The 12,280-nt window shown below is 41.8% G+C and overlaps 1 protein-coding gene across 1 annotated transcript in view; it reads left to right on the top strand.

Moving 5' to 3' along the window:
- The first annotated feature begins 5,261 nt into the window (after positions 1 to 5,261).
- The window catches only part of SH3BGR (SH3 domain binding glutamate-rich protein), a 29,215-nt gene continuing 22,196 nt past the window's right edge, over positions 5,262 to 12,280 (top strand). The window contains exons 1-2 of the mRNA XM_010580409.1: positions 5,262 to 5,306; positions 11,047 to 11,232. Coding sequence (XP_010578711.1) covers positions 5,262 to 5,306; positions 11,047 to 11,232 — 231 coding nt within the window. The remainder of the gene's footprint in view (positions 5,307 to 11,046; positions 11,233 to 12,280) is intronic.

Genomic DNA, 12,280 nt, shown 5'->3' with positions numbered 1-12,280 from the left:
TTTAACCCATTAAAATAATTGTGTGGTCTGTAGTACGTGGGTAAGTTTGTTTCCAGAATGAACTGCAATATGAAATATACTAGTTTTTATCTCAGAATTTACTATGATACTGGCATGTATTTTCTAAAGATTTACAAGGTACTACCATTTAAATGTAGATAGAAACCATAGTTTGTTTCCTGTAATGCATATATTTTCTCCATGATTAATGTAAATTAAAAGAAGTGTAATTGTATTTAAGCTCAATACCTACAAAGTGCTTTACAATATTAAAAAATCACTTTTTCAGATCTCTAGAAACTGGAAATTTGTGGTTTTATAGTATTTTTTAGCTTTCCATTTATGTCATTAAAATATCATTTAGTCATATTTTTCAATAATTAGATCACAAAGCAGATCACAAAATTTACTTATGCATAAAAAATAGAAAAAAAAAATCTTAGCTGCCATATTAATATTATAGGTAGAGGATATAGCAGCACCTAAAGCTGCACAACAGAATATCTGACTTAGAGACTGGAATAAAGGTTTTCTTAAACTTTTTGGATTTTTTTATTTTATTTGTTTTCAAATTAGAATTGTTTGTAAAAACAACAAAGCTTACTAAATAAAACCTCACAATGTAATAGAAATGTCTCTGCACAATTTCAGAAGAAACATTAGGGAAAATTTCAGTGGTTTTTTAATGAAAACAATTTCTTCACAGGTTAACTGTACTTGACACATTTGTTTGCTTTTGAAAATGCTGCAAGACACTTATCTCCATGTCTATGCACCCATATAGCTCAGAAAATATCATCTGTAATGCACTGCTGTTGTCAGAGATGTGGTTCTCTGATGAGATGATGATCTCATTTTGTTTGATCAGGTTCTAAGTAACATTGCTGCTTCCTCTGGAATTGCCTTTTCTCAATAGCCCAATTTTTAAACAAAATGAACTCTCCTAATTGTTTGGCTTTTAAAAAACCATATATTTAGCATAAAAATACAGAATGCTGACTAATTTTCTATGTCTTTCTGAATATGTCACACCTCAATTTTCTTCCCTGCTGAGGCTACTGAAGAGTAGAAGAACAGACTACTTCATACTCCTGGCAGCATTATTTAAACACTGTGGTTCTGGTAAAAATTATTTCTTGAGATATAGTTCGATCCATTTCATTTTCTTAATTGCACATGAAGACTACTCAGACCATAGTTTTATAGATGCAGAATTCTACCCAGTAGTAGAATAAGTTGTATATTTGGGGGGGGGGGGGGTGGGGGGGGGGGGGGGATCTAAAAGGGGCATAGCAATTATGTAAAAGAAATTTGAGGGGGGTTAAAATGATATTTTAGTTCAGATGGATTTTAACAAGTAGGCTTCACTAAAAACGTGAGAAGATAATTTTAGAACATTCTAACCCCTTTGTTGGCATTTTTGCTTTGTGGTGGCATTTTATTTTAAATTAAATGAAATTTCTTAAAGGGGAGAGGGGAATTACATAACTCCCAAAGAAAATTAAAAAGTGTAATTTAGGATTGCACAAAATGTTCTAGGTTGACTCAAACCAGTTTCATTACTCTTCAATCCCTTCCATGAACAACCCTTCCCTGTGGAGGACTGAGGAATGCCCAGGGACCTACTAAATTTGAGCCAGTGCAATAACCCCTAAGAGATGAGAACTCTTATTTTAAGATAAGGATGAGGCAAAGACCAGCTTAGTACATAGGTTTGTTTTTCTGTTTAAATTTGATTTGGCACTGTCAACACTTTCTGGCCAAATTGTCTTTAAATCAAATTAGCTTAAATTAAATTTCAAACTACCGCTTTAAATTGTTTTGACTAGAAGTGTGGGCCAAAACTCACCATCCAGCTTCAAGAGCAGATGTTGAGAAGTAAATAAAATGGAAAAAGAGAAGATAGAAAATCAAAAGGTGAAGGACAAGAAACAGAGAAATTAAATGAAAGATATTACTACAGAAATGGAGAAAAAAAAAGCAGTAGCTGAAGGGGGACCGAAATGAACAAACACCAAGAGAATGCATATTGAAGGAAAAGATGCAGGAACAAAAATAATTAGGGCAAAATCTATCTGTCAAAGATGAAAATGGCATTTCAAGCATCCAGAAACTGCACAGCTGTCACAGGAAGAATTAATTCTAGTCCATGTGCAAAACCAGAGTAAGTAAATGAAGGGGGAGTCCTGGTGGGAGAACACTGTCTGACTTCCCTCACCAGCATGGTGCAGCAGTCCCTCGGCCTCACAGCCGAGCCCTGAGCCCCAGGGGAACCAAGCTGGGTGCCAGTGCCCACCTGCTCATGCGGGAAGGGCGAGGGCGTATCCAGGGCCCTCCGACCTGCCCCCGGGCTCCTCCGAGGGCCCCAAACAGCTCCCTGGTGTGGTCCACACAAGCCAGAGCTCCCCCACCATCCTCACGAGCGTAGGGTTCCCCAGGGTGCTGGTGGGGTCCAACCGCCACCCCACTCCCCCTAACCTCCTCAGAGGCCTCAAAGTGCCTGCCGTGCCCTGGCAGCCCCCCCGACGCCCTGGCAATCAGCACCCCGCCCCGACAGCCAACTCAGCACCTCAACACCCAGCCCCAGGCCCCAACACTCAGCCCCAGGCCCTGCCACCCATCCTGCCACCGCCCTGCCCTGCTCTCCCTCTCCAGAGCGGGAAAGCAGCCCCTCGCCACAGGGCACCCCCAGGCGGGGCATCCCACCATCCCCTCTGCCCTCTCAAGAAACTTCCTCCATCCCTCCCCACCTCCGCCCGGCGTGCCCCGTCCCCTCCGGGCCCCCGAGCGTTTCCCCCGCCGCCGCCGCCATTACTGGCCTCCTCGGCCGCCAGGCGCGTCGCCGTTGCCATGGGGGCAAGCGGCGGCCGCGGGGCACCCTGGGAGTTGTAGTCGCAGCCGGCGCGGCGGCCTCGCCCTCCACCCCGGCGCCTTCCCCTCGCCCCCTTCCCTCGCCCCGCACCCTGCCGAGGCGTCTGCGGGCATCATTCCACCCTCCCATTCCTGCAGCCCGCCCAGGCCTTAATGGGAATTTGGCAATGTGGTGTGCAGGCAGCGGGTCCCTCTGCCACGCGGGCTGTGGGCCGCGGAGCCTCAGGGTGGCCGTGGAGGCACCTCACCTCACCTCACCTCATGTCGTGTCATGGCGGGTGGTGTGGCGTGGCGTGGCGCGCGCCCTGGGAGCGCACAGGCCAAACCCAACAGGCTCCAAACTCACAGTTCGGGTTTACATAAAAAGTTTTTATGCTGAAAAAAGGGGGAAAACCCCATAGGAATGAAAGCAGCCAGAGCAATGTTTTTCTCCAAGGCTGGACGCGGTGGGAATCGTGCCCTAACGTTCTCACCTGCCAAGCCCTGGGTGGGCAGAGGCTTTGGGCCGCATCCTGGTTTTTCCCTGTGTAGTTCAGCAGGCATTTCAGGGGTGAAGTAGGACAGGAGAGAGCATTAATTGGCAATTTTGTCCCAGTCCTGACCGTGGATGTTTGATGGTGCAAACATTTACCACTTTGAGTATTAGTTATTAGTATCGCTATATTTGCAAGGCTTGTCAGTATGCTTAATGACCCCTGCATCCTTTGTACTTCTTCAGGGCACTAGTAACCAAATAAATTAATTTGGAGACGGTATGTTCTAAAGGGCCAGTCATTTTCGTTGAATTTACTGGGCTATACTTATAAAATCTCCTGGGAAACAAGCATGTGTAATAACTTCTGGCAATAATTTATGTTTTGGCACTAAGGTGGGGGTTTTGTCTTACAGGAAAAAACTCCAAAAGTACCTGATTCTAACAGGTTTTCTTTCTGCTGGACCTCCTATTGGCTCTCAAAAGAAGAAAGAAATGACAGATGATGAACCACAGTAAACAGTGCAAACTATCCATACTGTTATTTTTAGTTTTCAGTGAGGTTTTTCAGGATCCCTGTTCCATGCATGGGAAACTGCATTTCCACTTCACGTAATGGTTTGCACAAACTAAAAAATTACTTTCACGATCATCTTTGCTATTGTGCCTTTGGTCCTACCTAATCAATCCTGGAGAGAAAACATTATGTTCCATTTAAAGTATTTTCAGGATTGGACACTGCTATATTCAATTTTAACATTTGAAATGTGTGTAAGCACTTTCTAAAACCTAGGCCAGTTTCACCTCTGACACAGGGTCAGCTTTACTGAGCTCACTGGCATGTTGCTCACTTACACCAGAAACAAACTTGGCCCTTAAAATTCAAAAGTAATCTTTTACCATTTAACATTCCTAAAATACCTTTCATACTCAGACACCTCCTTAAGCAAATACGTGCAGGCAGCCACTGAATTGTGACCATCTCAGGGGTAGAAGGGGACAACCAGATGGAAAAAGAACATCCTGGATAACACAGTAGAATGGGATATTTTTTACCAAATATTCTGGACCTCCTCTTGCACCTTGTGCCCTGGCAATTTTCACTGGTGATGCAAAAAGAAGGAGAAAATACAACAATGGGTTCTGGATACATAGAATTGGCCAAATCGCCCTCCTCAGTATTAGGAAGTGTACTGACACATCTTTATTTCAGAGAAGTCCCTGAGCCCTGCAGTGTGGATGATGATCTGAATTCTTTAAAGCTGAGAGTGTTTGTAACTGAGACTTATTTTAATATGATCTCTGCTATAATTACATCTGCATCTATGCTCCCCCTGCCCTCCCCGTCCTCCTTCCCCTTTTATAATGTAAAATTTGCAGCTATAACTCTGAAGCCTCCTTGTTGTGGTCAGGGAGAGGGTGCAAGCCCTTTTATGCAGGAGGTAGCTGTCACAGTGCCCATGCAACACTAAACGTTACCCACAGCTTTGTGGTCGCCCCCAGGGCTAAGTTGCCAGCTCCCTGTCTCTTGTCCCTTCTCACTTGTCCCTTCCCCCTCTCCCAAATATTTCTCCAGCCCTGTCTCATTGGTGCACTACTCTCCTTTGCCTTTTTTGGACTGCCACCCTGTCAATCTAATGCAATAAGGCCAGGGGCAGGTGCAAACCCTTGCTATGGCTCCTCTTACTAACCAATCCTCTGCTGGCCCATCATCCCAAAATACCTAAGAGCCAATTGAGTGGGAAAACCCGGGACAGCGGGGAGAGGGAGAGGCCAAAGCTGCTGGATTGCTGGAGGGAGGCATTCATTTAGGACGTGGGTTAGCCCAGGAGGTGCCGAACACTTGGATTCCTCTTGGGACTGTGGTGACTTGTGGATAGCAGGCGTGCTCTGCTGATTCATTTTCATCACTGTCAACATGGTGATCAAAGTCTTTGTAGCCACATCTTCGGGGTCTACAGCGGTAGGTGTCTCATTTGACATACTCATCTTTCTGCTGGGATCAGGTTGGTAAATTAGCCTGGAAGATGCCAGGACAGCCTGAGTTTGCATGTGAGAAAAAAACACTGGATTTCTTCTAGTCTGCACTGATCACCTTATTCTTGAAAGCTGCTCAAGATGTAGAGAATTCCTGGTAATGTAGCTTGCTTGCATGCGAGGCTTTACTACAGTTATAACATTTACATATAAATTATCTGTCACTTAATAGATTTACTTCTGTTTGAAAAAGTACATGCAATATATATTCACTGAAGAAGGAAAAAGTGGATATTGTATTTGCACAAAAGCTAAGGTAGATTGTTTACAGTAGAAATTAACGTATTTGTTTTTAAAATATACTTTAGGACACTGCTCCTGCAAAATGGGAGCTCTGCCTAAGAAAGAGCCTGGAGCCAAAATAAGCTGAATAAAGTTATGCAGAAAAAAATTCTTCCCCCCCCCCCTCCCTTTCCCTGTTTGTTGTTGTTGTTGGTTTTGTTTTTCCTTGGGTTGGTTTGTTGTTTTTTTTCGGGGGGGTGTGTGTGTGTGTGGTGTGTCTCCTGAAATGCTATACTGATGATTTTTAGTATTGAGGTCTACTGCTGTAGCTGTCAGCATAGTGTATCAGCTGAAGGGAAGGGCATGTGAATAGTAGGAAGGTTGGAAGTCCGTGGGAGGTGGGAACCGGGAAAGGACTGTTTCCTTTTATATCCAGTTCCCAGATGAGCTCAGATTGCAGTTTTCCTTTGGCAGTCACTCACTCCCAGTGACATGGCTAAACAAACTGGCTGGTGCTTGCACATAGCTGTAACTACATCTCTGTCTCTCTGACACCAGCTCCATGTCTTTAAGAAGTTTCCAGAGTTGAAAAGCTCCAAAAAGCACCTCCTGTTCATGGAGCCATCATCTCTAGAAAATGAACTGGGGGTCATTCACTAAAATTCAAATTGGAATATGGCTGATGAAGTTTGCAGTTCTCTCATCAGCTTGTCTCACCAGCCTATTGCTAACCCTGACACTAAATTTACTATTGACATTTTAGCATTCCTTTTTTTTATAAGAAATGTCAGATGCAAGGGAAAAAAAGAAGAAGGGGTTGGAAACTGCAGGTTTGGTAATTTGTAATCTAGCAGTTACTGCTCAAGTGGCTTTATGAATTGCCATATGCTGTGGACTGGCAGTCTTTCCGCTCCTGCTTGGTCTCCTCTTTTGGTCTCCTTTGGTTGGCCAGAGAAGACTTGTCTCTACCTCCTTTGCCACTTACCCATTTTCTGGGGGAAGTTGTGACCGTGACCGAAATCCCAGTGCGGACGTTCAGTATGTGTGGTGGGGCCATCACCACCTCATGTGCCTCGAGCTGTTGCCACTCCACCTATAGGATTGGGGCTGTAGTTCAGCAAGGCAGTTGTATGAGAGCTTTGAATAAACACTGATATTCAGAGATCACTTACACAATTAAAACTAAGCGTATTGTATATTTAACGCTAGTTGAACCAAGATCTTTCCTCTGCTATACACATTCCTTTTATCTCCTCCCAGCTAGCAGGTATAACTAACTCCTTTCCTCTTGGACTGCAGTGAAGGGATGGATGTTTATGCTACATGGAACACTGAGCAACATGCGAGCTTTATCCAGCCATTTTGAGCTGTTTAGCATTGCTGCTGTGGTTTATTACTGCTAAGAAAGATAGCTAATGCCAGTGAACTGTAATAGGTTTTAAGCTTATTAATGCCATCTCCACTGTATGTTAGCAACCCACAAAAGCTGTTAGTGAGATCCCAGACATATACTGGAAGGAAGGGTATGGCATCTTTACACTGCAATATGCCTCTGTATTTCCTCTTTTCTGGTGTGTTGGGTGTATGTATAGCTCAGAAGGCAGCATGTGTTCAGATTACTGATACATAATTGCAATGCCAAGTAAACACAATGTTCAGCAGGAGTAGTTTTCCACATTTGCTGATTAAAATGATGGAAGGTATCCTTTCAATGAACCTTTAATGAGTTTTGGTATATATAAAATAAAACTCACTTGTGCAAGGAGCCAGCACAAACCCCAATATATCACTAAAATCCTATTAAAAACAAATTTTGTATCAGCCTTGTACAGCTTTTCCTGAGAAGAATGAATTTAATCCCTAAAGAGCTTAAATTGGAAGTCTAAGTTGTCCTAGTAGCACTGTGCTCTCTTCAGTGTGTCTGATCCTGATCAAATGCATGTTGTTCATTTTGAATTTCAAAATAAGATGGGCCAAACATCCTATGGTGTAAATCAGCAGAGGATCATTGGTAAAGAATGAAAAAAGTTTCTACTCTATATACTACACAGTCACACTGCTACTAATTGCAACGGGTTATCATGTTAATAAATACTTCCTAAAAGTGAATGCCATGAACCCAGTAACATTCTGATGCTCTGGATCAGCTGCTTGGATGGTATAATTCACTGTGGCTCTAGAGCAAATCTGCAGTCCATGTTTTTCCCCTCAATGATTCAGAAATTTATTTTAAATAAGTTTAGCTTTATTATCTTTCTTCTCCATACTTAGCTGATATTGAACTATTCATTAAGGCAAGCAGAAGTGGAGACACTTATTTATAGCGCTAAACAGTACTAAATGCTTGGCTTGAAGCAAGCGATAAAAAAAATAAAATAATTTTGTTACTAGCCACAGAGGTGTTTAGAAATGGGTAATATCCTGCAAGGTTCTAAAGTACCGTGAATCACGGGAGAAAGGGGGATTGTGTCTTACAGAGAGGATGTCTTCCAAGTTCTTGCTTACTGCTGCTCACAGTTAGGGCACCTCCAAAATCCTTTTATTCCCAGCATTGCTGGTGACATTTTATGAACTTGCCTACCTTCAGATCTGTAGGTCTCAGAAAAACTGAGGAAAATGCAGGCTATTTGAATTATGTCCTCTAAAATACAGGGTAGGGGTTTGTCATGCGTGACTGAATCTAGTCATATATAAACCTGAGCTCAAATTTCAAATCAATTTCAAGTCAAATCAGAAGTTAGAGTGTGATAAATAAGAATAATTATCAGGAATATGTTGTCCATGTGGTGTTAAAACCAGAAGCTACAGCAACTCTGCCTATCAACATTAATGTTCCTCTTGCTATAAGTTGTTGACTATTGTACTGTTTGCTTCTGCTATAGGCAGTTGGTCAACACGAATGCTCTGGATTGTGAGGATATAGATGATAATATTTAATTATGCATCAGGTGAAACTAATATTACCTGTAGCTCTTACACTCTAGCTAGATAATGTTTATTTGAAACAGTTTTTTTTCATATTTTAAGGGACCAGCAGCTAGGGATGGTGGAACTTAAACTTTGTTGAAAGGCAAAATGACATTGATGAAATAATATCCTGCTCACCACCACTTCCCAAGGAATCTATGCCCAAGTAATCTGAATTCTTCCCATGCCACCAGACACAAGTGAGGGCACAAACAAGCTCCTGCAAGCTCATCCATTCTGGGAAAATACGTTCCGTGTCCTCTGTGTTGTTACGTCCTGGAAGATTCCCTCTCTGAGTGCTGTTTGCTGGAGAGATTCTTTCGGTTGCCCAGCTACCTAGTGCCAGCCACAGCAGAGGCTTGCTTTATGGTTTCATACATAGCATGTCCCAAGTCTTCTGCTCTGCCTAAACCCTAGTAATTGTAAGCCTTAAGACATAGTACATCTTCTGCATAGTTTATTGTTGTTATCATAATGAGAAACATCTTCCCTTTTCCTTATGCAGGCATAATTGCATGTAACTTTTTATTTTTCCCCAACATTCATTTTTCACGCAACCCTCTCCTAATTTTTGCTTTCTGTCCTGGTGCTGGCTGAACCTCCTGTGTATTATGAAACTCAAGCTGAAGAAAAATTGTTTATCCAGGTTTAATTCTAAAAGCAAGGGAGCACAGAATCTATAGCTCAGTTTCCATTATCTCCTCAGAGGCACTATCTGTCCAGGACACTAGCTATTCCAGGAGCCATATCTGCTTCAGTGCCTGTGTCCAAAGAGACAAGCTGACGCTGAAATTGCAGCTGACAGCACTTCAGTGCACTGGCTTTCAGAGCATGTGGTGAAACTCTTAGTACTGGCTCATGCAGATTTTATTAACCATTTATGCAAACATTATCCTGCCACTTCCTCCAATGAATGTCGCTCAAGTAATCCTTTCTGTCACCTGAACGTGTTCTGCAAATAACTGTGCAGCTAAATAGCCATTACGAACATGGCCTCTGTTTAAAAAGGGAAAATAAGAATGTAAATGAGCACTTTTGAGATCTGTCAACTGCATGGCTTTTGAACGCTTTGGATTAGTGTTTCCATTCAAAGTGATATACTTTTTTTAGCTCACCATAAACCTCTGTTGTTGTCATAAAAATGTACAGCATTTTATGTTTGTTATTTTTTATAAGCAAGCATAGCTGTATAGATAGGTACTTCCTTATTTAAACAAGAAAAAGAAATTTTATCCTCAGTCATGAAAATTCATTCTTCCAATATAATAGGCTATCACTCCACTTCAGCTTTTCAGGTTTATTAGATTATAGAAATACATAATCATTAATTATTTCTCATATCATTGTCCGTCTCAGACTGATTTACACTAGTTTGGTGTCACTTTAAATTCAGTTGTTCAGATGTCTGACTTGTGAAAGACATGGTTTCAAATCATATGATGGCTCATTTGTAAAAATTACCTTGATACATCGTTCTAGCTACTGTCTATATAAGACACTAACTTGCTGCATGGAGTAGCTTGACTGGGAGAAGAGAGTCATGTCTGGAACGTGATTGTGCTAGATAGTAATTCAGTTGTCTGTGACCAAAGAGCAGCTTGAGAGAATTTGTATAGATCAGTCCAAACAGTGCTTGCTTCAAATGCTGCAGTATTTGTAGGGCTAAAGTTTGACCTTGCAGCTCTTAGAGAAGTTAGACATATAGTTCTTTAAATGTTGTTTAGGCGTAGCATTCCTTTAGTAGAGAAGTATAGTGAGTATTACAACTTCAAAGTAAATGGATAGGTTATGAGGTTGATGCTTGCATCCTAGGTCTGTACAGAACTAGTATCAAGGGCAATAAGGGCCGTGACTGAATTTTAGGTGGCACAGAAGCTGTGTATGACATGCTTTATTTGTATGTAATATATTCTTCATGGTCCAACTGGAACATCATTCTGTAATGTGGGAAATATCCAAGCACAGGAGTTAAGCTGTACTGGATTTTCATTGAGCTTTCACTTGTATTTAATTATGCCCAGCATTAAAGAACAGGGACAGAGAAAAACATGTGGCTCATGGAAAGCTAAATGTCGTATGTAATGAGTAGGAAAAAGGAGACTGTTACATGTTGAGGAGAATATGTACATTCTCAGACCTGTGCTGACTTTAGGCAGGATTAGTTTAGGTATTTGTAGACCACACTCATAGATCTGGGAACGGAGTAGGAGGCTCCCTGCTGAGCCTCATTTCTTAGATGGAGGTATGACTGCTTCCAGGGAGGAAAGAAAGAAGCTGGGGGGAGGCAGGGGGAAGTAATTGCAGTGCTGTGGGTGCTGAGAAGCAGTGTTGAATCTCAGCTTCAAAAAGTTTGGGACCTACTGGAGTAGTGGATCCAACTTGACATACTTGCATTAGTTCTGCTTGTAATAGCAATTGCTTTTAGAAAACGATTTTCTTTTTAAAGAAGGAATTTTGTTTTCCTCTTTCCTAACTAGATCAAAAAGAAACAGCAAGAAGTAGTTGGCTTTTTAGAGGCCAACAAGATTGACTTTCAGCAAATGGACATAGCAGGTGATGAGGACAACAGGAAATGGATGAGAGAGAATGTCCCAGGTGAAAAAAAGCCTCAGAATGGAATTCCTCTCCCTCCACAGATCTTCAACGAGGAGCGGTACTGTGGGGTAAGAAACCGTTTGGAAATTTAAATACCTTCAGAAAGTCTTCTTTCAGAGAAGGTGACTCTTTTCTGTTAGTAGGAAGCATCAGACAAACTCCTTAAGAAAATTTGAGATTCACGTTGAAAGAACAATTCTTAGAAAACATTTTTTTAGGCGCAGAAAAGCAATGAAACAAAAGATTACTCCTTTTTAACAGAAAAATACGCATGGAAGGAAAACTGACTAGAGAAACTCTGCTTAACAGACTGTATGGATTATCCCCCGCAGACCCAGAGCCTATGCAGGACCCAGAGCTCACTGCAAGGCATGGAGTTTGCCACCTGCGAGGAGCTCTGTGTTTTCCTCTCACGCTCTCCTCCCTCCTGCTGTGTAGCTCACTCACAAGTTGTCCTGCTTTTGGCTCTCTGCCTGCACTCTCACTTCAGCTCCTGAAAACCAAAGGCAGTACTGCCTAGGTGATACTATGGCTTCTTCACACAGTACCTCAGGATAACCAAATGTAGATTATGAGGACAGCTCAGCTGCACTTGGAGTAGTAAATGCCCAATTATGTCGTTTGACAATACCAAGCTACTCAAGACTAGCGTTCATAGCAAGGCTGATGTGCTATCTCTAGCTGTATTGCACTTTGCTTCTTGAACTTTCAGTTAATTTTGCATGGTGAGTGTTGGTATTTTGTTTGTTTGACACAGACTCATCTGGGTTGCTAGGAAGTCAAGCAGATGTCTGAGGCACCAGGGGTTGTGGACAGGAATCTTTCTTTTCCATTATATTATACAAATAAATAGGAATTATAGTTGACTGGAATATTTCTAGTATGTGGTTTGAATTTTTGAAATTATATTGCTTATTCAATAAATATCCAACTCTTCATAACAGAAATTGTAACGCTCATCAAATGCTTTTATATTTTCATATATGCTTGTAAAATGTTATTTCTCTTGAGAGAGTTTGTTCAAATCAGTGATAGCTCATACTGTATCAGCATGAATATTAGAATCATGAATCAGAAGAGATATCTGAGACAGTTTTTTCTTATAGTCTGGATGGA

This window comes from Haliaeetus leucocephalus, unplaced genomic scaffold (assembly GCF_000737465.1).
Source record: "Haliaeetus leucocephalus isolate CR32 unplaced genomic scaffold, Haliaeetus_leucocephalus-4.0 Scaffold702, whole genome shotgun sequence".
Classification (NCBI taxonomy): Eukaryota; Metazoa; Chordata; class Aves; order Accipitriformes; family Accipitridae; genus Haliaeetus; species Haliaeetus leucocephalus.
The sequence above is the reverse complement of the archived record's forward strand: the minus strand, read 5'-3'. Positions and strand labels throughout refer to the sequence as shown.